This window comes from Peromyscus californicus, unplaced genomic scaffold (assembly GCF_007827085.1).
Source record: "Peromyscus californicus insignis strain IS unplaced genomic scaffold, ASM782708v3 Scaffold_11__1_contigs__length_118956290, whole genome shotgun sequence".
Classification (NCBI taxonomy): Eukaryota; Metazoa; Chordata; class Mammalia; order Rodentia; family Cricetidae; genus Peromyscus; species Peromyscus californicus.
This window is the reverse complement of record NW_026294402.1, coordinates 103,536,349-103,560,361: the sequence shown is the minus strand read 5'-3', so window position 1 is coordinate 103,560,361 and position 24,013 is coordinate 103,536,349. Positions and strand designations below refer to the sequence as shown.

General features: G+C 41.2%; 1 protein-coding gene across 2 annotated transcripts in view; it reads right to left on the bottom strand.

The window, feature by feature from the left end:
* Prkar2a (protein kinase cAMP-dependent type II regulatory subunit alpha) overlaps positions 1–24,013 on the bottom strand; it is an 86,040-nt gene that overhangs the window by 48,420 nt on the left and 13,607 nt on the right. Inside the window, exon 2 of one of the 2 annotated variants that reach the window (XM_052721321.1) lies at positions 5,519–5,554. In XM_052721321.1, the coding sequence (XP_052577281.1) occupies positions 5,519–5,554 (36 nt within the window). Of the gene's footprint in view, positions 1–5,518; positions 5,558–24,013 lie in introns of both variants that reach the window. The other variant, XM_052721315.1, reaches the window with a different exon arrangement.

Below are 24,013 nucleotides of genomic sequence, written 5' to 3'. Positions count from 1 at the left end.
TGCCAACAAACAAGGAAAGGCAGGTTACAAATCAGAAAATTTAAGTAAAGTGGTTCAAAGTCCTTATAATTCAGTTCAAAAATCAGAATTGTATGCTATTCTGTTGGTATTAATGGATTTTTCAGAACCTCTCAATATAGTAACTGACTCTCAGTATGCTGAAAGAGTAGTATTACATATTGAGACTGCAGAATTTATCCACGATGCTTCAGAATTAACTTCATTATTTATTCAATTACAAGATACAATCAGAAAACGGAGTCATCCTTTATATATAACTCACATCCGATCCCATACTGGTCTGCCAGGCCCTCTAGCACAAGGCAATGATGAGATTGATAAATTATTGATAGGAAATGTGCTGGAGGCCTCAGAATTTCATAAAAAACATCATGTAAATAGTAAAGGTTTAAAAAAGGATTTTTCCATAACCTGGCAACAAGCCAAAGAAATAGTAAAGAAATGTCCTACTTGTTCCTTCTACAATCAAACACCATTACCAGCAGGATGTAACCCAAAGGGTACTCAGAGGAATGAAATCTGGCAGATGGACGTGTTTCACTTTGCAGAATTTGGAAAACTGAAATATGTACACCACACTATCGATACTTATTCAGGATTTCAATGGGCAACTGCTTTGAGTTCTGAAAAAACTGATTCTGTAATCACTCATTTGCTAGAAGTTATGGCCATTATGGGTATACCTGCACAAATCAAAACTGATAATGCTCCATCATATGTCTCTGTTAAAATGAAACAGTTTTTTGCTTATTATAATATAAACCATGTTACAGGTATACCACATAATCCTACAGGTCAAGCAGTTATAGAAAGATCAAACAGAACTCTAAAGGATATGCTAAATAAACAAAAAGGACTAACAAAAACCCCCAGAAATAGACTACATAATGCTCTATTAACTTTGAATTTTCTCAATGCCAATGAGAAAGGAACAACAGCTGCAGAGAGACATTGAATAATAGAAAAAACTACAGAATTAAATCAACCTATATACTTTAAGGATGTGCTGACCTCAGAATGGAAACCAGGGTATGTGTTACATTGGGGACGAGGTTTTGCTTTTATTTCTACAGGAGAAGATAAGCTGTGGGTACCATCAAAATTGATAAAGGTTCGATTTGAACAAGAGAGACCTCTTAATTAGAGGAGGTGATAGTTCATCAACTATCGTAAACATCCAATTTAAACTAACTTACACCAGTAACACATGCCTTTTCATTTAATCAGATAACTTGTCAAAAAGGAACATCCCCAAAAAACCTTGGGGAAAGGTTTTTGTTTTTGTCTTTTAGGAGAATGAAGGTTAACGAATTTGAAGAACACTGGACAAATGAGACAACTGAAGAAAAGGAACAAATCATCTATCCTAAGAAACAGAGTGAAATGGCGTATGGGTATGTTATCTAAAAAAATTTTATGTCTTCCTAAATGTTTGTTTCTGCTTTTCTTTAAAGATTTAACACTATTTAACTTCTAATAGTCCCAGTTCAATTAAAATTTAAAGCTGACTTTGGAGTTGGAGAATGGCTCTCTCCTTCTTTAAACTCAAGCATGTTGTTAAAAGGAAAATGCAAACTCCCTGTATCATGCCAGAGGAAAAGAGCCATCTTCTGCTATGGGACAGGAGAAAAGCCAAATTAATTAAGGGACTATTCTATTACAAATCTCAACTCTTTGATTCTATTCTGATTCTTTAAACTTTTCTTAAAGTATGAATTTTATATCAAAATTTACAAGATCAATATATATAGATATATATACATTTTAAACTTTGTTAAGATATAAATGGTCATATAGAGTACTAACTAATTCTAAAAAGTCGCATATATAGTCTTTGTGTTCGAGTCTCTTATCAGTTTTTTGCAGGAAATCACGGTTAGGCCTAACATCAACTGAAGTCTCCAGGAAGAAGATGGGGCCCCACAACAACAACAATTCCACGTGGACAATAATAACATCACTAAGCTGACAAACATCATCTACAGATCAGCTTTGAACTACAAAGTGCTCAGAGCAATTTTGAGAAGAGCTAGCTGAGATGATCCAGTCTCAAAGACTACTTGAATAAGGATTTGAGATAAACCCTGAATTTTGGCATTATACACAGACTGGATAACGAAGGATATATTTTCCTTTCCTAGAATTTGACAATTAACCTAAAATTTTTCTTTCAGGATAAAGATACCTTCGCCCATACCCAGCAGGAAGCAATTTCAAGAATACGACGCCCACATTCCCAAAGAGGTGGTGTGGGGCGGTTGGTTTTTTTGGTCTTTTAATGGGTTTTGGGTCTGGGATAATTTTCATTGATTAGGGGGGTTGGTTACAAGTTGTTGTCAAGGGTTAGGAAAAAGGCTAAGCAAAGGAGATTAGATTTAAGGTTCTTATTAAAAAAAAAAAAGAAAGAAAGAAAAGAAAAATGTAAATACTTTACATTGGATTGGATTGTTTTATATTGTATACAAATTATATATATTGAAATTGATATTGTTAGAAAATGTTATATATATTTTTCTAATTGTACCGTTCATCTAACAATGTAATGCAATTTTCTGATCCTTGAATGTTATTACCAACTATTAGGATATAAAGAAATGAAAGTTAGTAGTTAGATATTATAATAGAACTTGTAGTTATATTAGGTATGTTTTCAAGATTGAGTAGATATATTTTAGATAGACAGGTTATCTTCAAACCCTTCAGAGATCTACAGAATATGGCATTTAAAATGTTTTAATAACTTAGAAAATTTTTCTTTTTTGTTATGACTATGAGACATGTCGGCTCCTGGCAGTACCAATCTACTTCAGAGAAAATATGGGCATTGAAGAAACTGCATATGGAGTTAACTTTCATTGTGGCAAAAGTTAGCCACTGGACAACAAAGTATCCTCGAATCAACAGGACAAAATGGACAAACAGGACATAAAACAAAGGATTACTGATTCTTGCCAAAACAAGTGTGGTTATGGCTTTATCAAAAGGCATCTTCAGAGGCCAGGACAATATGGCACCATCCCTGAAGTGGCCTTCGCAATTCGAAAAAGGTACAGTGCCCTTTTCTTCGAAGGCAGCTGAACAGGCAGTGGGCCGATGGCCTCTGATGTGCAATGGAACAGCAGCTGAAACAGTTATTCTTGAAGAGTAACTAAGCTCACGCCTCTCAATAGTAGACTGGCATTTGATGGAGGGATATGGAGAAGAATGGGATGCTGAGATGAAGCCATATATACACAGCCAGGAAGAATGGACAGCTGAGTTGGAAAACCATCATCAATTTCCAGAATTTGAAATCCTGAATCATGACATGACACTGGTGGAATTCAGGTGTTTCTGGTACATGGACTACTCTCACTCAATGTGAGGTTGAACTGTTGACCTTGTGTACATCCTGCTTCACAAATGAGTCTGTCGGATATGCTGGGCCTATAGGCTGAAGATGATGCCCCAGCACTTCGGAGAAACCTCAGGTGACTGTCCAGACAGCTGTCTGTTTCTGTCAACTCACAAATTTTTTGGAGGTTGCTTATGTGCACTTCCTGTTTTTATTTTTGTTAGCTAATATTATTTCCTTCTTGGGTCTCTGAGGGAGTTGAAGATTAGTTAGTTATAGTTGAAGGTTAGTTAGTTATAGTTGAAGATTAATTAGGATACATTTTGGACTTACAAAAATAGGATAGATAATGAAATTATTTTCTCTGAATTTGTCAAATACAAATGGACTAGACATTGTTTAGGTATTTATTACTTGTATATATTGTATATAGTTATTGTCCTTTTGTATATAGTTTTTCTTATATTAGTTATAAGCTTTTTCTTTTTTTTCCTTTTTATTAAAATAGAAAAGGGGAAATATGGTGATATTTTATTTGTATTAAAATGTTATTTGTATGTTAATAAATAAAGTTGCCCGGGGGTCAGAGCTATTAGCAAGCCATAGGAAAGCAGGGCAGTGGTAGCGTACGCTTGTAATTCCAGCACTTAGTAGGCAGAGCTGGGTAAGTCTCTGTGTGTTCAGGGATACAGCCATTATTGGATACACATGCCTTTAATCTTAATACCAATCATGGAAAACCTGGAGGCCTATACAGACAGGCTGTGAGGAGGCGGTCATGTGGTTGGGTTTACAACCAATGAGAAGGCAGGACAGGAACTCTATATAAAGACTTTAACAGAGGGGTAGCTCTGGTTCAGAGAGGTAGGACCACTGCAGGAGGAAGGGTAAGGTTTTGGCTCTTGGCTCTGACCTCTTGGCTTTCTTCTTTGCATTGGTTCTGTGTTTATTGTTTGATGGGAAGGTTGGATACATCTACATAAAATAAATAAAATTTTTTTTTTTTTGGTGTGTGTGTGTGTGGAGGGGGGACTGGCTTTCAAGACAGGATTTCTCTGTGAAGCCCTGGCTGTCCTGGAATTCACTGTAGACCAGGCTGGCCTCAGACTAACAGAGATCCACCTACCTCTGCCTCCCAGTGTTGGGATTAAAGGTGTGGGCTAGCACCACCCAACATTAAATATTTTAAAAATAGTAACAATTTGGAACTTTGATTTCCAGAATCATACACATCCATCCCATCCCAGCACACCCGTGCCTTGCAGGAGTCTTTCTCTCCAAATGCCTTGCTGTGTGTGGTTCTTCACCTCATATAAAAGTATTTTATATCTGTTGGAAAAAATAATATAACTTGGACCACAATACATAACAAAAAATGTTATCAAGCTAGTCCCATAAAGAAAACAAAAAACTAGAAAGCTGGGGATTTAGCTCAGTTGGTAGAGTACAAAGTTCCATCTCCAACACCAAATAAATGGTAGCACATGCCTATAATCTAAGCACTCTGTATGTGTGAAAGATCAAGGTCATCCTTGGACACACAGGGTAGTCAAAGGAAGCCTGGGGCATGTAAGACCCTGACTCAAAAAGGGGAGGGGAGGGAATACAAATACAAATAGATTTTCCGTATTCAGAAAGCATTCATTTTTGTGAACGACTACAAGAACATCAAATAAAATGAGCTGAAGTTCTATTCTTGAGATCGTAGTACAAAAGAGGCGTATTCGGGATACCTTGTCCCTGCAGCCTTATCCGTATACGGCCTCTAAAAAAAGAAAAGGCCGAGACAACGTGCAGTCTCTCATCAGAGAACACCACTTTCCACGCTGTAACTAAAGACTATAACTCAAGTGACTCAAAAACTCACGAAAAATTTTAGTGGCAGCATTAATTTAGGATGCTAAAAATAGCAACATGAAAAATCACTTTTGGGAATGATTTTTATTTGTAAATATAGAAAAATATTATGACACAGATGCAAAAAGACAAATTATAAGAATACATATTTACTTAAAGAAATCACAGGTAGTTTTACTTTAGTGTAATAAATATATATAATATTGTTAGTTTATCTTTTCAGGTTGGAAATGAATTTATGTTCACTTAAGATATTTCTATCTTAAAATAGAATTTTAGTAGTATGTCATAAAAGAGAGCACATACCTGATACTCGTCTAGTAAACCTGCCAGGAGCTGGAACTGCTAAAAAAAAAAAAGTCAACATTTAGCCATCATCATTGTGTCACATGCCCCCCCCCTTTTTTTTTGCAAAGCCCTCTGATAACACAACTAACCACCCACAATCACCAGTGGGTTAGTCCATGCTCTTCCATATTTGACCACAAATTATTGTTACTCAACATGATCATATAAAGACAATATAGAAAATACTTCCCCGCTGGCAGTAGCACACACCTTTAATCCCATCACTCGGGAGGCAGAGGCAGGCAGATCACTCTGAGCTCAAGGCCAGCCTGGTCCACAGAGCGAGATCCAGGAATGCCGGGGCTACACCGAGAAACCCTGTCTCAAAAAATGAAAACAGAAGAGAAAGGAGAAGGAGGAAAGGAAGGGAGGGAAAATACTTCCCTAAAAAGAAAAGCTCCTTATAACTTCAATGCACCAGAGGGCCTGAGTTTGGTTCCCAAAACCCAGGTTGGACAGCTCACAAGACTGTTCTTGTCTGGTTTCTTCCATAGGCACCTATGTATGTATACATAGTATATGTAGCTAGGGATAAGCTGGAACTTATCCTTACATATACTCACACATAGACACACACATACACATAATTCAAATTTTCTTGAGATTTTACTTTTTATGTGTATAGCTGTTTTGCCTGAATGTATATCATCTATGCATCATGTGGGTACCTGATGGCCACAGAGGCCAGAAGCGGACGACACTGGACCCTCTGGTACTGGAGTTACAGTTTGAGGAGGCATCATTGTGGTTGCTAGGAACTGAACTCAGGTTCTCTGGAAGAGCAGTCAGTGCTCTTAACCACTGTGCCATCTCTCTAGTCCCAATTTAAAATCAATCTCAGTGGGCAAAGGTGTTTGCTACCAAGCCTGATAATCTGAATTCCATTCCTATAACCTATACAGTGGAAAGAGAACTCCTGGAAGTTGTCCTCTGACCTCCATACACATGCTGTGACATGTCTGCCCCCCACTGCTGTGGGATGGTCTGTATGTCAAATGTGTTGCTTTGACGGGTCAATAAATAAAACACTGATTGGCCAGTAGCCAGGCAGGAGGTATAGGCGGGACTAACAGAAAGGAGAATTGAGAGAACAGGAAGGCGAAGGGAGACACTGCCAGCTGCCACCATGACAAGCAGCATGTGAAGATGCCAGTAAGCCATGAGCCACGTGGCAAGGTATAGATTCATAGAAATGGGTTGATTTAAGATATAAGAAGTTAGCAAGAAGCCTGCCACGGCCATACAGTTTGTAAGCAATGTAAGTCTCTGTGTTTACTTGGTTGGGTCTGAGCAGCTGTGGGACTAGCGGGTGACAGAGCTTTGTCCTGACTGTGGGCAGGAAAACTCAAGCTACACCCCACAATAGATCTGACACCCTTCTCTGTCCTCTGCAGGCACCAGGTACACATGTGATACACACACATACAGACAGGCAAAATACCCATACACATAAAATGATTAAAATATACCCTGGTATGGTAGTACATGCATGTAAACCCAGTATTTGAGAAACTGAGGCAGGAGTATTACAAGTTTGAAGCCAGCCTGGGTTATATACCAAGACTCTATCTACAACAACAAAACCAAACAAACAAGGCACAGACCTGTAACTAAGGGGTAGGAGCACTTGTCCTACATTTGTGAAACCCTGAGTTCAATCTTTAGCATGAGGGGAAATGGAGGTAAAGAATGGAAAAATACATTACAAAAACAAATAAAAACCTTCTCACTCTCTAAAAGGAAAAAACTGGGGTCTGGAGATACAGTTTAGCTGGCATAGTGCTTGTACAGCATGTGTGAAGTCCTAGGTTTGATCAGCAACACCTCCTAAACAGGCATGTACCTCATGCTTATAATTCTAGTATTCAGGAGGATGAGAAGTTCTAGGTTATCCTTAGTTACACACTGAGTTCCAGGACAACTTGAACTATACTGAGATATCTCATAGATCTTTCTGGCCCACCTCTGCTGCATCGCTGTGGATGAGGATGAGAAGATTGTGGGCTATGTCCTGGCTAAAGTGAAGGAGGACCTGATGCTGTTTCCTCATGGACATATTACCCAACTGATCATAAAGCATTCAGAGATACACTGGCCTGACCCAGAAGCTGATGGACCAGACCTTAGAAGCCACAATTAAAAAATTTAGTGCTAGCACAACAGAGCTGACCCTATGGACAGGGGTATGGGTAAACGTGAGCATGGGAGATCTGGCTGCACCCCTCATCTGCCATATGGTAGTGTGGGTGGAGGAGAGATGCTCCCCGACTCCTATCCCCACCCAGCGCTGCCTATGACAGGTGGAAGAGCTGGCTGTGCCCCTCACCAGCTGCAGCACTCAGGAGAGTGGCCCCTGCAGCTCGCTTGGGCAACACAGTACAGCTGGCCCTGATGACCCAGGTGTAAGAGAGCCAACCCTGAGGGCTTGAAAGCAGGAGAACTGGCCCCGCCCCTTGCTCATTGGAGCAAGGGGTGAACTAGCCAGGACAATGCTGGAGAGCTCACCCTGGTGGTGAGGATGGGAGAGAGCTGGCGGGTTGACCAATCCTGTAACTACCTAGATGTAGTGGGTAGCCATTCCAGCTTTGATCTGGAAGTTCCAAGCCCCATTGAGACTTCGGCAACTGTCACGCCTACAAGGCGGGGCCAAGGGAGGCGCCTGGAGACCTGATATCTGGATGGGCTGCGCTCTCGCTCGGTTCCAGGACCTTGGACGGTGAAGGTGGGCCAAGCAGAGCTCCAGAGAACACCGCTGGACTGCGATACACCTTCCCCAGACCCCGCGACCTACCTATCCCTTAACTTGTAAGTTACGCCATTAAATAAATCTCCTTTTAACTACGTGGAGTGGCCTTAATAATTTCACCAATATCACTTTTTTTTTTTTTTTTTTTGGGTTTTTCGAGACAGGGCTTCTCTGTGTAGCTTTGCGCCTTTCCTGGATCTCGCTCTGTAGACCAGGCTGGCCTCGAACTCACAGAGATCCGCCTGGCTCTGCCCCCCGAGTGCTGGGATTAAAGGCATGCGCCACCACCGCCCAGCCAATATCACTCTTTAAGATTCCTGCTACACCTAGGCCCAGAACCAGGGTTATGAGTTGGCCCACTCTAACATGCACCCCACCTATGAACTGCTGGAGCATTTGAAGCATACTGGCTGTTCAAAAACAAACAAAAACCTTCCCCACTCTGTAAAAAGAGAAAAAGGGTCCTGCAGACACAAAGTTGCAGGATCTCCATGACACAGGGCAACAACAGGATATTCAAGAAAAGTCCCAGTGAGAGCCCAGAATCAATAGTGTAGCAGACACCAGAGGCCCTGAACCAGACCAATGGCTCTTTGCAATGAACACTTGCAAGCAAAGATAAACGAACAAAGGGGTTAACTGTGTGACTCATATAGCTTCCATGATGAGATTTTTCCTTCTTTTTTTTTCTCTCTTAAATTTTATTTTATTTTTTTTGGGGGGGAGGGTTGCAAGGGCAGAGGGCGGATATGAAGGGACAGAGAAATGAATGAGATCATGATGCATGTGTGAAAGACACAAAGAATGAATAAAAAGGTTAAAAAAAATTTAGTGTTGGGCCAGATGTAATGGCATGTACCTTTAGTCCCAACACTAGGGAGTTTGCAGAGGCAGGTAGTTATCTATGAGTTCAAGGCCAGCGGCGTCTGCAAAGTTAGTTCCATGCCATTCAGGGCTACACAGTGAGACTCTGTCTCAAAACAAACAAAAACCTTTAGTGCCAAGTACACATCCTTGCATGTCAGGAATAGCAAACAAGTTTGGCGTCCAACATGGAGGCTTGAATATCCAAACATAGGGCCTGAGAAAGCTAAGAAAAGTTCTGGACAAGGAGCCGGATGTGGATTTCTAGTCCCGCAGTCTCTCAGGCAGGCTGATGCTTGGCTTACAGAGACTCAGCTCCCTTCTGCTGCCTGCAGGCTTGAGCTAGCCAGCACCATGTGCCAGCAGCATGTGCCAGTGCCATGCGCTAAGCTGAGCTGCCCAGTGGCAGTTTAAGATTTGTCTCACAGGCCAGAGAACACTTCGGATGCTTAGTAAAGCCAGGTCTAGATACAAAAAAACCTCTAAAAATGAACAGTATGTTTAAAAATGTGCTTAGATGCTGAAGAAAGAAAAGAAAATGAGTATAGAAAGTCACAGAAAAAAATACTTGAGACTGGAGAGATGGCTCAGAGGTTAAGAGGACTGGCTGCTCTTCCAGAGGAGCCAGGTTCAATTCCCAGCACCCACATGGTAGCTCACAACTGTCTCTGTAACTCCAGTTCCAGGGGACCTGACATCCATGGCAACACAGCAATGAAAAAAAAATTTTTAATTAAATAAAAAAAAAAACAGTATCAGAAAAAAAATAGTTTAAAAATAATAAAGTATTTAAAGGCTGGGCAGTAGTGGTGCATGCCTTTAATCCTAGCACTTAGGAGGCAGAGGCAGGTGGATCTCAGTGAGTTCAAGGCCAGCCTGGTCTACAAACCGAGTTTCAGGACAGCTAGGACTGTTACACAGAGAAACTCTATCTCAAAAGAAAATCAATAAAGTATTTCAAGAGAGAGTAAAGTAATAATAATAATTTTTTAAAGCCATATAAAGATGGGAAATACACGGGGTATTTGGATCTTGGCAAAGTTAGCCACTAGGTAAGAAACTGCTGTTCTCTCAACTGCTGACAGCATGCTGTCCAAACTGGACAAGGAGGACACAAAAGAAGGCAACTGCCGAACTTTGCCAGGACAAGGCAGGACAGTCCTTCAAATTCCTGCTTCACAGAAAAGTCTGTCAGATATTCTATGCCCACAGGCTGAAGATGGATGCCCCAGAGTTTCAGAGGAGCCTTGGGTGACTGTCCAGGCAGTCAGATGTCTCTGTCGTTTCTATAGTTTTGGAAGTTGTTTGCTCTGTACTTCCTGTTTACTTAAATAATATTTTATCTTTCTCGAGTCTCTGATGGGTTAAAGATGAGATAGTTATAATTACAGTTTTCCTTGCTATCAAACTCAGAAAAGAAACTTAGATAAGAGATGTAAATTTTATAAGGTTGAGAAACATAAAAGCTTAAGAAAATGTTTTAAGGTCTAAAAGGGTATTTTTTAGGATGGTAATACATTATAATAAAAAATGGTTTAGATATAAAACATTGGATTCATCAAGATAGAATAGATAATGAGTAATTTCTCCAAATTTGCTAAATATAAATGGACTGGACATTGTGAATGTAATCCTTAAAACTTGATAATTCTTACTATATATAGTTTTATTATGTTAGAGTTAAAATCTTTCCTTTTTATTTAGACAAAAAGGAGGAAATATTGTGGGATATTTGTACACTGTGAAGAGGTATTGCTGTGGTTGGTGTAATAAAAAGTTGAATGGCCAATAGCTAGGCAGAAGAGATGGGCGAGACTTCCAGGCAGAGAGAGGAAGAGGATAAATGGAGGCACTCAGGGGACACCAAACAAATCAGACACACAGAAGGGGAGAGGTAAAAGCCATGTGGTAGAACATAGATTTAAAAATATGGGTTAAGTTACAAGAGCTAGTGAGACAAGGTTAAGCTAAGATTGAGCTTTCCTAATTAAAAAGTCTCCTCTTTGTCATTATTTGGGAACTCCCGTCCCAAAGGAAAGTCCTACTACACAAGTGGTCTTGCACTGTATTGGTTTCTTCTCTGCTGCTAATGATCAAACACCCTGACAAAAGCAACTGTAATGGAGAATGGTTCACTTGGCTACAGTTCCAGATTACAGTCCACGGTGGTGGAGAAGTCAAGGCAGGAACTTAAAGCAACTAGTCACATCCACAGTCAAGACTGGCGAGTGAGAAACCATGCATGTGTGTATTCAGCTCACTTTCCTCTTCATTTTTAAATACAGTCCAAGATATAAACCCAGGAAATAGTGCAACCCACTTTTAGGCTGGGTCTTCCTACATCAATCAAAGCACTGAGGATTAGTCCCTTGCAGGCCTATATGGTCTAGACAATTCCTCCTTTAGACTCTTCCCAGGTGATTCTTGTTGTCAAGTTGACAATCAAAACAAACCATCACATTCTACACCCTTAACTTTCAGGTGGCAGATAAGCAGATACCAGTAAGTGCTGAAGAGGGTAGATATGTGGTGCTCTCCACAAAGAGTCAGGAGGCCCAGGGCAGGACACTTCTTGTTCAGAAGAGGCTTGTCCACAGGAAATTTGCCAATCCATGAGCCCTGATGTCCAAGATGCTTAAAAGACTTGGATACATGACCTAGAACCTGCTTGAGCATTGAAGGTCCTCCTGTCTCAGCTACATCCTGGCCTGTCTGTTCTGCAGTATCCACTCTGGGTTCATCTCATCGACCTGAAGGCTGTTCATTCTCAGCCCTCAACAACCACCTTCCCCATGACCTACTGTGATTGTGAAGGAACACCTGGAGACAAGAGCCAAGGAGCTTAAGGCCAACCATGACAGAGCTTTTCTCAGTCTGTCCACACCATACTGCCACTGAATTTTCTGCACTAGTTCTATGTTGGGTTGTGATTGACCTGAAAGGTTGTCTCCTTCAATGCCAAAGAAGAAGCAAGGAAAATACCAGAAGGTCCCAGCTTTCAGGCTTTGGCATACTCATCTATGTCTTCATCTGTGAGGGACTGTAAGGACCATCAAGTCAGACCTCATGGTCCCTTCTAATTCTTTTCTGGTGAAAATTATCAATTTCTTCTTGCTTTCCCTGCAAACTCTCATTGTATCCTTCTTCCCTACCCAATTGACAAGTATTTTTCCCCTTCTCAGTGGGAGAAGATGGCAAGTTGGTGTTTCTACTCCAAGAGCAGAATTGTGGAATATCTAATGTCCCTGTTTCTGTCCATTTTCCCCCTGTAATGAAGTAACCTGCCATTTACTGAGGATTGCTAGTGCTCATATGCAATACTATGAGTGTTATTAATAATATACTGAATCCGATGGGCAGTGGTGGCACACACTTTAATCCCAGCACTCAGGAGGCAGAGGCAGGCAAGTCTCTTGAGTTTGAGCCAGCCTGGTCTACAGAGCAAGTTCCAGGACAGCCAAGGCTATACAGAGAAACCCAGTCTCAAAAAAACAAAAACAAATAATAATAATAAATTGAATCCTACTGGCAGCTACCTCTCAGTTAGGCAGTATCATTTTTGTTTCCCAGATGAGGAAACTGACACAAATAAGCAAAATAAGTACAAGGAACTGTACTCAAGTCTGGCTTGAATTCAAAGCCAAAGCTCTTTTCATTCTCTTATTGCTGTACTGTGCATTTTATTTGCAAAACAAAACAAATTTAACAAAAAGAATCAGCAGTTTTAGAATGTTCTGGGTTGGCTTGATATTTGAAAGGTATATGTCAATTGCAAATGTTTACATAAATCTTCAATTTTAATCACCTTTTAGTCTTGTGCCTTCATAAAAAGAAGAAAGAGTGCTTGAACCTCTGCAGAAAAAGTCATAGATAAATCCAGAGCTATCATTATTTAATTTTTTTTTTTTTTTTTTTTGGTTTTTCGAGACAGGGTTTCTCTGTGTAGCTTTGCGCCTTTCCTGGAACTCACTTGGTAGCCCAGGCTGGCCTCGAACTCACAGAGATCCGCCTGCCTCTGCCTCCCGAGTGCTGGGATTAAAGGCGTGCGCCACCACCGCCCGGCCTCATTATTTAATTTTTGTTGTTGGTTTTTGACCCAGGGTTTCATGTAGCCAAGGTTAGCCTTGAACTCCTGATTTTCCTGCCTCCCCTCCCAAAAATTGGGAATATAGGCATTCACCACTATAACCACCTTTTTTTTTCTTTTCCAAGACAGGGTTTCTCTGTGTAGCCCTGGCTGTCCTGGAACTAGCTCTGTAGACCAAGCTGGCCTTGAGTGCACAGAGATCACCTGCCTCTGCCTCCTGAGTGCAGGGACTAAAGTCATGCTCCATCACCACCTGGCTATAACCAGCTCTTAGTGTTCACATATTCACTGAATGTGAATTACCAAAGCACATAACAAATGTTTACATTTTTATGAAAACTAGCTATACATGGACTTAAGTCTAGTCATCTAACATTAACTGTCTGGGGACAAGTGATAACTCTGTGCTCTGTAATCAAAACCAGCCCCACTAATTAAAAATCTACCCCAGCACAGAACCTGGAGAGATGGCTCATAGTTAAGAGTTCCTGCATTTCAAAAAAAAAAAGGAAAGAAAAGAAAAGAAAAAACATACACACACATACAAAGTCAGGGCTACAGAGTGAGTTCCAGGAAAGGCTCCAAAGCTACACAGAGAAACCCTGTCTCAAAAAAACAAAAACAGAGCTCTTGCTTTTCTTCCCAGCACCTGGCAGCTCACCCATCTGTAATCCAGTTCCAAAGGATCTGATGCCCTCTTCCAGCTTCCAGAGGCACTGCATGCATGTGGTGCACACACATATGCAGGCAAAACACTCGTACACATAAAATAAAATTTAAAAATCTACCTGAGCACATTCAAAGAATGTGCTGTCTATTGATAAATGATTGTCTGAGGCCGACAATAGGTTTTCTGAGCCCCTGTCCCCATAATAAGTTTCTCTACCCATGCAGTAAGCCAGATCAAGTCAAATTGAAAAAGTCTAACAGGTATCACTGAGTAGAGTATAACCCCTGGGAGGATTCACTGGTCCCAGAGACGAAGGTCAGAGAAGTCTCCTCCCTGAACTAAGGCAGGGAGATTTTATACACTGTAGGTGAGGGGGGATGACATGTCCTCCACAAGCTGGGTTTGTGCCCAAGTATGGTTAAAAAAAAAAAAAAAACCAACCTAAGTATGATCAAATGCTGAGCACTTAGGCAGGGACTTGGTGGTTGGCAGCATAAGGGGAGGAAGTTGCAATAGTCACCAAAAATGTGGAACTGGGCCTTTTGGCACCTTTCCTTTGTTTGAAGACTCTCTGTGCAGGCAGGGTTTGGAAAGAGAGAGACAGGAATGGGGTTTCCAGGACAATATAGGGGTTAACCGGATGATCCAACCTAAAGGCTGATATAGGTTTCTTCTCTATTAAGATGGATTTATCAAAGCTGGGCAGTGGTGGTGAACACCTTTAATCCCAGCACACAGGAGGCAGAGGCAAGAGCCTCAAGGAATAAACAAAAAAGAAGGATTTGTCCTTTTTTTTTTGGTTTTTGAGACAGGGTTTCTCTGTGTAACAGCCCTGGCTGTTCTAGAACTAGCTGTATAGATCAGGCTGGTCTCAAACTAAGTGCTGGGATTAAAGGCTATGCCACCACCACTAGCCAAATCTGAAGCTGTTTTACTCTATCCCTTCAAGCATGTTTACCTCTTTATTTTAAAATATTAGAGCTTTCTACCAGTCACATCTAAGGCAGTATATAATCTTACTGATGAAACACTCCACCTTTTCCTTAAGCACTACCTTCCTGCTAACAGCTCAGCAGAAGTAGAAGCAGCCTCAGCTTACTTGAGTGGTTTTTCTCCAGCATCAGACACATGGACTCTAGTAGGCTAGGCGCAGTAGGAAGAATTTTAGAAATTACTTTGGTAGTGTTATTTTATAAAACTATTGGCTGCTTTTCTTGTTACTAGGAGACAACAAAATTATAGCAACCTGCTGGGCAGTGGTGGCGCACGCCTTTAATCCCAGCACTCGGGAGGCAGAGCCAGGCGGATCTCTGTGAGTTCGAGGCCAGCCTGGACTACCAAGTGAGTTCCAGGAGAGGCGCAAAGCTACACAGAGAAACCCTGTCTCGAAAAACCAAAAAAAAAAAAAAAATATAGCAACCTAATTTCAGTTATATCTTTTTAGATAGTGAAAGTAGATCATTGTTAGAAAAAAATTAAATCACAAACTCTAGCTCATTAATGATTGTTACAAAAAATAAAATTTGAAAGCCGGGCGGTGGTGGCGCACGCCTTTAATCCCAGCACTCGGGAGGCAGAGCCAGGCGGATCTCTGTGAGTTCGAGGCCAGCCTGGGCTACCAAGTGAGTCCCAGGAAAGGCGCAAAGCTACACAGAGAAACCCTGTCTCAAAAAACCAAAAAAAAAATAAAAATAAAAAAATTAAAAAAAAATAATAAAATAAAATTTGAATGTTATTTTCCACGTTTTCATTCATTTACACTACATGGCTGGATTTCCCCCATCTTTGCAGGTTCATTCTCTTCTTACGGTCCTTTGGTGCTGGGTATTCTAGGAATCATGTCTGTCAGTCAGAGGCCATCTTCTCAGCCCTAGAAGATCTCAATAATGCTCAATTTCAAACACTGGCTCACTCTTATACCTCTCATGTCTGTCCTGTGAGATCCAGACAAGAATATCCAACTGCTACTCATCATTCTTGTGTATCTCAGAGACCTCAAACCTATATATACATCTACCATCAAACACAGCATCTCTTTCATCCTTCCCAAGTTGACTTTTCACATTTTTTATCGAAAGAACATTGCTGTCAATCCAAAGCACAAGCTGGGAGTACAAATGTCCTCTTTGATTCCTCTCATATTCACTATCCAATCTGTCCCTAAGACCTGGCCATGTAAGCCTTCTATATCTGCCCTGAAGTCCTCACCAATCCTCTCTCTTCAAACTCACTCAAACATCAACGACCCTACATCACACCGACAGTCATCTAAATGATCCATTACCTGCATCTGCTTCTGGCTCTCTCTAACCTTTTCCCAGGCGGCTACAAAAGTGATCTCTTCTAACCAGAGTCCTCATCACTTCACATCTTGTAATTTAAAATTCTTCAGTAACATTTCCACAGTTCTAAGAATGAAAACAAAACTGCCAATCTTTCCTTCCTCTCTGCATTTGGCAGCTGTACTGGCCCTTTTGCCATTTCATCTTGATTCAAGGTCTTCTAGAACGGTTTTCTCACCACTTTGCAGAGTGTCTTAGTCATTGTTCTATTGCTGTGAAGAGACACCAAGTAGACCAAGTGAACTCATATTTTTGTTTGTGAGCCTAGCCATTAATGGCTGAGCCATCTCTCCAGCCCTACCAAGTCAACTCTTAAAGGAAAACATTTAAGGGACTTGCTTACAGTTTAAGAGGCTGAGTTCATTATCATCATGACAGGAAGAATAGCAGCACACATGGCACTGGAGGAGTAGCCAAAAGCTATATCCTAATCTGTCAGCTGCAGGAAAGAGAACTGGGCCTGGCATGGGCTTATGAAACCTCAAAACCCACCTCCAGCGAGACACTTCCTCCAACAAGTCCACAGCTCCTCCAACAAGACCACACCTCCTAATCCTTCTCAAACAGTGCCACTCCCTGATGATTAAGCATTCAAATGTATGAGCCTATGTGGGACATTCTTATTCAAACTACCACAATGAGTGAACACCTATGGAAGCCTTTGAAACTAAGAGTTTTCTCTATCAGAGTCATTGAAAGGAAGCTTTAACTGACTTTCCAAATGAGGTCATATTCCTGTCATAGGCTCTGAGAAACCAAGTCCTGCCCTTCAGAGCAGTGACCTAAGTCATTTATTTGGTTGATCATGGTCTCCCTTCCTGACTATAATTGCCCCGAAGAATGAAATTAGGTCTATCTTTGCTTGCCCATGTAGTCTCAAAGTCTGATACACTATATAACTTTGTGTGTGTTTGTGTGTATGTGTGTGTTCATGAATGCATATGAGGGGATGGAAAACAAAAATTCTACAGTGTGTGTATGAAGGTCAGAGGACAACTTTGTGGAATCGGTTCTCTGCTTACATCTTTATCTAGATCTGAAGAACTGTGATCACTAGGCTTAATGACAAGCACATTTACCCCTTGAGCCATTGTTACTACACAGCTTTTGTATAGATCTGTTCAATATATTCACAAACATGTATCAAAATATTCATCTTTGGGGTAGGATATGATTTACTATTTCCAACCAAAAGTTAGCTAAACCCTTGCCGGGCGGTGGTGGCGCACGCCTTTAATCCCAGCACTCGGGAGGCAGAGCCAGGCGGATCTCTGTGAGTTCGAGGCCAGCCTGGACTACCAAGTGAGTTCCAGGAAAGGCGCAAAGCTACACAGAGAAACCCTGTCTCGAAAAACCAAAAAAAAAAAAAAAAAAAAAAAAAACAAAACAAAAAAAAAAAAAGTTAGCTAAACCCATGGATACAGAGGGCTAGCTTTAAAAGGAAGCTAATTTTACTGGGCGTGGTGACTCATGACTCTAATCTTAGGACTCTGGAGGTGATCTCTGTGAGTTCAAGGCCAGCCTGGTCTACAAATTGATTCCAGGACAGTCAGGGTTACACATAGAAACCCTGTCTAAAAAAGCCAAAAACAAAACATCAACAACAAAAAAACCAAAAGCATAAAATGTTCTACTTATGTGATAGTAACTATTGGTGTAAAAACCAAAAACAACCAATAGTATGGCTGCTCACTAGTTAAAGATGTGCCTCGGTGTAGAGTGCTTGCCTCATATATATCAGTCTCCAGAACTAAGAAACAACAACAAAAAACTCCACACAAAACCTCCCTATTGGCCTGGTTTAAAGCATTGTTTTCTCTAGTAACCCAGTCTGCAGCTGCCACTCTACTATCTGAGGATATTGTTTATAACATTTCTGTTTGTAATGTGCTTTTAATACAGAAATCCTCTTTTCTATTCTCAAAAAACGTTTTTGGTTCTGAAATATACATGAATATTTTAAACTCAGAACATGTAAACACAGCTGTCTTCTATAAAGAGCAAAAAATGTGTCTAATCTTATGCTAGCCATACTGGTCAAACTGGACAAAATACTCTCTGTACACTAAAACACAAAACTAAAGAGACACAGACTAGAAAACTGGAGCTTGGTGGGGTATAAGACTACAGTCCCATGCATTCAAGATGCTGAGGCAAGAGGATTAGAAATTCAAACCCTGTTTGGGCTACCAACAGAATACAAGGCCAGTCTGGGCAAGTCAGTAAAATACTATCTCAATATAAAGCGGAAGAGACTGGAACTTGCCAGGCAGCGGTAGCACACGCCTTTAATCCCAGCACTCGGGAGGCAGAGCCAGGCGGATCTCTGTGAGTTCGAGGCCAGCCTGGTCTACAGAGTGAGCTCCAGGACAGGCACCAAAACTACACAGAGAAACCCTGACTCAGAAAAAGAGAGAGAGAGAGAGAGAGAGAGAGGCTGGAACTCAGATAACTACCCTTAACATCAAATAACTAGGCAGTAGTCAAGCCAGGACTTATCTGACAACTGAGGGAAAAGTAAGGATATAATTAAATTACATGCTCATATACACATGCATGTGTGTGTTCTGGGTTTTGTTTCTGAGACAGGGTTTCTCTATGTAGCCCTGGCTGTCCTGAAGCTCTCTATGTACACAAGGCTGACCTCAAACTCACAGAAATCCTCCTGCCTATGCCTCTTGAGTGCTGAGATTAAAGGCAGGAGCCATCATGCCCAGATTCATTTCATATTCTTAAATAAAAATAAATTCTACCACTCTATTATTTTAATTATGGATCCAAAGCAAATTAAAATGCCCCCAACTACTTCTGCTTGCTCTCATAGGATGAGAAGCTCTCACAGTCAGGAAGGCTCTTGCTCTCTCATGTTCCAGCCCAGTAGAATAAGCATCTGCTCAACTAAAGCAGCTTGTCACAGCAATATGTCTGCCCACCCTGCGGCACCACCCCCTTCCTCTCCTTCAAACTAGACTACTGCGGCTGTGCTGGAGAAGCGACTGCCCTCTCTGTCTTTCAGGCCCCGTGAGTAGTCACTCCCAATGGTGGCTGCCCACTTCTAGCTTAGAGACACGACAGTGCCCACGATCCACGCTGGGAAGACTATACACACGGCCACAGTAAGGTAACACGGTAGAATGGGAACCTGACCCAAGCTAAGCCAGTCACAGGTCTGCCCTGGAACATAGCAAGTAGGGGACAGAAAAGCTTGCTCTCCAGCTTGGACCAAAAACTACAAAAAGAGCCGGATCTATGTGAGTTCAAGGCAAGCCTGGTCTACATAGTGGGTTCCAGGACAACCAGGACTACACAGAGAGACCCTGTCTCAAAAACCAAATGTAAAAAACAAAACAAAACAAACAAAAACAAAAAGCACTGAGGAGCAAGTAGAAATTTTCCACAAGGAAGTGAAAGTTCATAAATGTTTATCGCAGAAAGAAAATGCAGTTATAGCATCACTAAGGGAGTACAATAACCAGAGTAAAGACCAGTAACATGCTAATGTAACAGCCCTAATAAGACATGAAGAAACAGTTAACAAGACCAGAAAAAAAGAACATGTTAGCAATCATTTGAAGTTCCCCTTTTCAAAGACTGCCCTAAAAAGGAAAACCTTTGTCATCAAATCCCTTCTGTAAAAAAAATAAATAAGTCCAAAGGAGTTTGGTTCAATGGTTTAGTACTTGCCTAAAATGCACAAGGCCTTGGGTTTAATCCCCAGTGTTGAAAAATAAATTTTTAAAATAAAATCTCTTGTGCAGAAATGACTACCATGAACACTTTTTCAAATAACAAGTATTTGCCAACTACCTAGAAAGGAGTAAGACAAAAGTGGATTTGAGTATGAAGTCTGAGCCATCAGCTTGGGTTCAAATCCCAGAACCACCTCAATTACTTATAGACTGTGGGGAGTAGAGAAAGCCCTGAATGAATGTGTATTGTCAACGCAGGCAAGGCCATGTCATGGACCAATACCTCAGACCCATGGGAAACTGGTAAAGCCTTCCCCATTCACCAGGCTCAGAACTGGCAAAGCCTTTCTCTGGTCCAAGTGTGAATGTTGACAGACTGTGCAAACACAAGTGTTTACGAACAACTGATGAGTGTGTGTAAAAACAAGTAAGCGCAGCTTCTTCCTCCTGGATGTCTGCAGCCCGAGACTGCTGGGCTGCAGAGAGCAGCTGATGCTCCTGGCTGTGCTGCACATCAACCCTGGGGCTCCACCAGTGTGCACAGCACAGCCAGCCCAGCTCTTCTGTCCCTGTGCCTGACTTTCTTCATTCCCTCGTCACCCCCAGTCAGGTCAAGGTGCCAAGCTGTGTGGGTTGTAGAAGCAGACCTTCACAAGTCATTTAACCTCTGAGTCTCAATGTCCTCATCTATAAAAACAGGATAATAATAGCACCTACCTTAGAGGGTTGTTGTTTGGCAGAAAAAGAACCTTTGAACTGGTTGATTTATTTAAAAAAGAAGGAAAGAAAGAAAGAAAGGAAGAAAGAAAAGCAGTTCACAGACCAATATGAGGGAACTAAGAGGGAGAAGGCAGTTTCTAGGTAGAAAGGATGGGCATATACAAAGGCAAAGAAACACGAAAAGATAATCTTCACTCATGACTTTTGTCCTCTTCAGACTCACATTCCCACTGTTGGCTGAATGTCAGCTGGAATTCTAGCCCTGAGAGCTGGGCCTACAATTCAACAAGTCCAGAATAGAACTAATCAACTTTACAACTCCCGATTCTTCTGGTTCCTTTCATCTGGGGCAGTGCTACCAAAGTCTCCTACCACTATTTTAATTACCCCTCATAGCCTCCTAAATGCATGGCCTGTTATGTCACAATGGGTCAGGATGGAGACGGAACACTTTTCTGGACCTAAGTACAGAACTTGACTCTGTCAGGGCAGAAGCAAGGTGTAGTACGGGCTAGGGGTTAAGTTGGAAGTGAAAACTCTAAGAACAAAACTTAGCAGGCACCAAAGAATCATTTTCTATTGCAGGGTGAAGACCAACTCTGCATCAGGCTTTCCCACTGCATGGAGAATCTAGGAGAATAACTCTTGCTATCTATTCCCACTCCCTTCTGGCTACTGGTTATTTTGCTGATCCCCACTCTGTTTTGTTTGGTTTGATTTTTTATTCATTTTATATGGATAGGTGTTTTGTCTGCATGTATGTCTATGTACCACATATGTGCCTGGAATTCCAGAACTTAGAAAGTGGAGGCAGGAGGATCAGTAAGTAGTTCAAGGCCAGCCTGGGCTACCTGAGACATGTTGCGGGATATTTGATCACACTGTGTGGAAAAGCGCCTTCTGATTGGTTTAATTGGTTTAATAAAGAGCTGAATGGCCAATAGCTAGTCAGGAAAGAATAGATGGGACTTCTGGGGAGAGAGAGGAACTAGAGATAAATCTAGGCATTTGAAAAAGATGCCAGGCGAGACTCGAAGCAAGTCGGACATACAGAATGGAAGAGAGGTAAAAGCCATGTGGCAGAACACAGATAAATATAAACAGGTTAATTTAAGTTATAAGAGCTAGTTGGGAACAAGCCTAAGCTAAAGGCCAAGTTTTCATAATTAATTATAAGTCTCTGTGTAATGTTCAGGCTGGCAGTCCAAAGAAAATCTCACAAGAAAGCTTACTACAGAGACAATATCTCAAAAAAAAAAAAAAAAAAAAAAAAGAAGAAAAATAGAGCTGGGAATTGTAACACAGGCCTATAATCAGCACTTCAGAGGCAAGACAAGCAAATCACCACAAGTTCAAAGCCAGCCTGTCTCCAAAACAAGTTCCAGGCTAGGTCTGCTAGGGCCTGTCTCAAAAAACAAAACAAGGGCGGTGGTGGTGGTGCACGCCTTTAATCCCAGCACTCAGGAGGCAGAGCCAAGCGGATCTCTGTGAGTTTGAGGCCAGCCTGGGCTACCAAGTGAGTTTCAGGAAAGGCGCAAAGCTACACAGAGAAACCCTGTCTCGAAAAACCAAACCAAACCAAACCAAACCAAAACAAAATATATAACTGGGAGTGTAGTTCAGTGGTAAGGTATATGCTTAGTGTATGTCAGACTTGGGATTCAATTCCCAACATGAAAACAAAAGAAGAATAAAAGGCTGAAGTTTGGTGGCTGTGTTAGAGCCAGGATACAAAGCCAGATCTACATCTTTCTTTTATGTAAGTCAATATTCAGCGATTTTAATTAGTTAGCAGGGAATAAACATATATGTAACTATTAAGTATTTACTTTCTGAGCCAGACTTGGTAGCTTATAATCCCAATACTTAGGAGGGCTAAGGATAGTCTGAGTTGCAGAGTAAAACTATCTTTAAAAAAAAAAATCTAAGGTTTGGGGATTTAGCTCAGTGATAGAGCACTTGCCTAGCAAAAGGTGGTGGCGCACACCTTTAGTACCAGCACTTGTGAGGCAGAGGCAGGCCGATCTCTGTGGGGTCAAGGCCAGCCTGGTCTACAAAGTGAGTTCCAGGACAGCCAAGGTTACACAGAGAAACTCTGTCTCAAAAAACTAAAATAAATGAATAAATAAATTTTCACAGGGCTGAAGAGATAGCTCAACAGTCAAAAGCACTTGTTGCTCTTACAGAGGCCTCATGTTCAATTCCCAGCACCCCCATGGAGGGTCACAGCCACCTGTAACTTCAATTTCAGGGGATTTCATGCCCTCTTCTAGCCTCCATAGGCTTGCATGCATGAACATATGTGGTACGGTACATATACATACATGTAGGCAAAACAATCACATACATAAAATAAAAATAAATATAGCATTATTGTTATATTATTATTATTTTATTATTATTTTGGTTTCTTTGTGTAGCCCTGGCTATTCTGGAACATGCTCTGATGACCAGGCTGGCCTTGAACTCAGAGGCCTGCTTGCCTCTGCCTCCCACTGATAGGATTAAGGGTGTGCAACACCATCACCAGCATAAAAGTAAATCTTAAGAAAATAGAATTTTATGACAGGAGTGGTGGCACATATCTTTAATCCAAGCACTCTAGAGTGAAGAAGCTGGTGGATCTCTGTGAGTTTGAGGCCAGCCTGGTCTACATAGTGAACTCTAGACTAGCCAAGACTACACAGTGAGATCCCATCTCAAGAATTAAAAGAAAATAAATTTCACATTTTTAAATTAAGGCATGAGTCACATCATATGCACTAGTAATTCAAAGGAAATGACACATCAAGCTAATTAGTAAATCTGAATCATTCAATTATATGCAGGTCCCTAGGCACACGTGTATTCATGATACTTCAGTACTCTCAACTTTTAGAATGGTACAAATATGTAGAATGATTTCATTTAAATAACTCATCACCGCCTTCTTAAAACACCTCTGAGAACTCCTACCACACACTGCCGTTCTCCAGGGAGGACGGAGAACTCGGGAGCCCGTTAAATGCATACGGTGTGACAGCCGCTCTTCTTGAGAGGTTCTTCAGGAGTTCCTAGCAGGATACGCCTGGCATTTATAAAAACCAACTAGATTATCTATCACCTTTTTTGCTTTTTAAGGGGAAAAATATACTGTTAAAACTACAACAAGTTACATGTCAGTAGTTCTTAACTTTCTCTGCCCATGACAGTCACAATCAACTAGGAACCTGTAAAATACACTGATACTTGAGTTTATCCTTTTTCCAATTTCCCCTTTAAACCATGCTTGGATAAGAAGACCAATTCCTTTGTTGTTGTTGTGGATTTTTCAAACAGGATCTCTCTATGTAGCT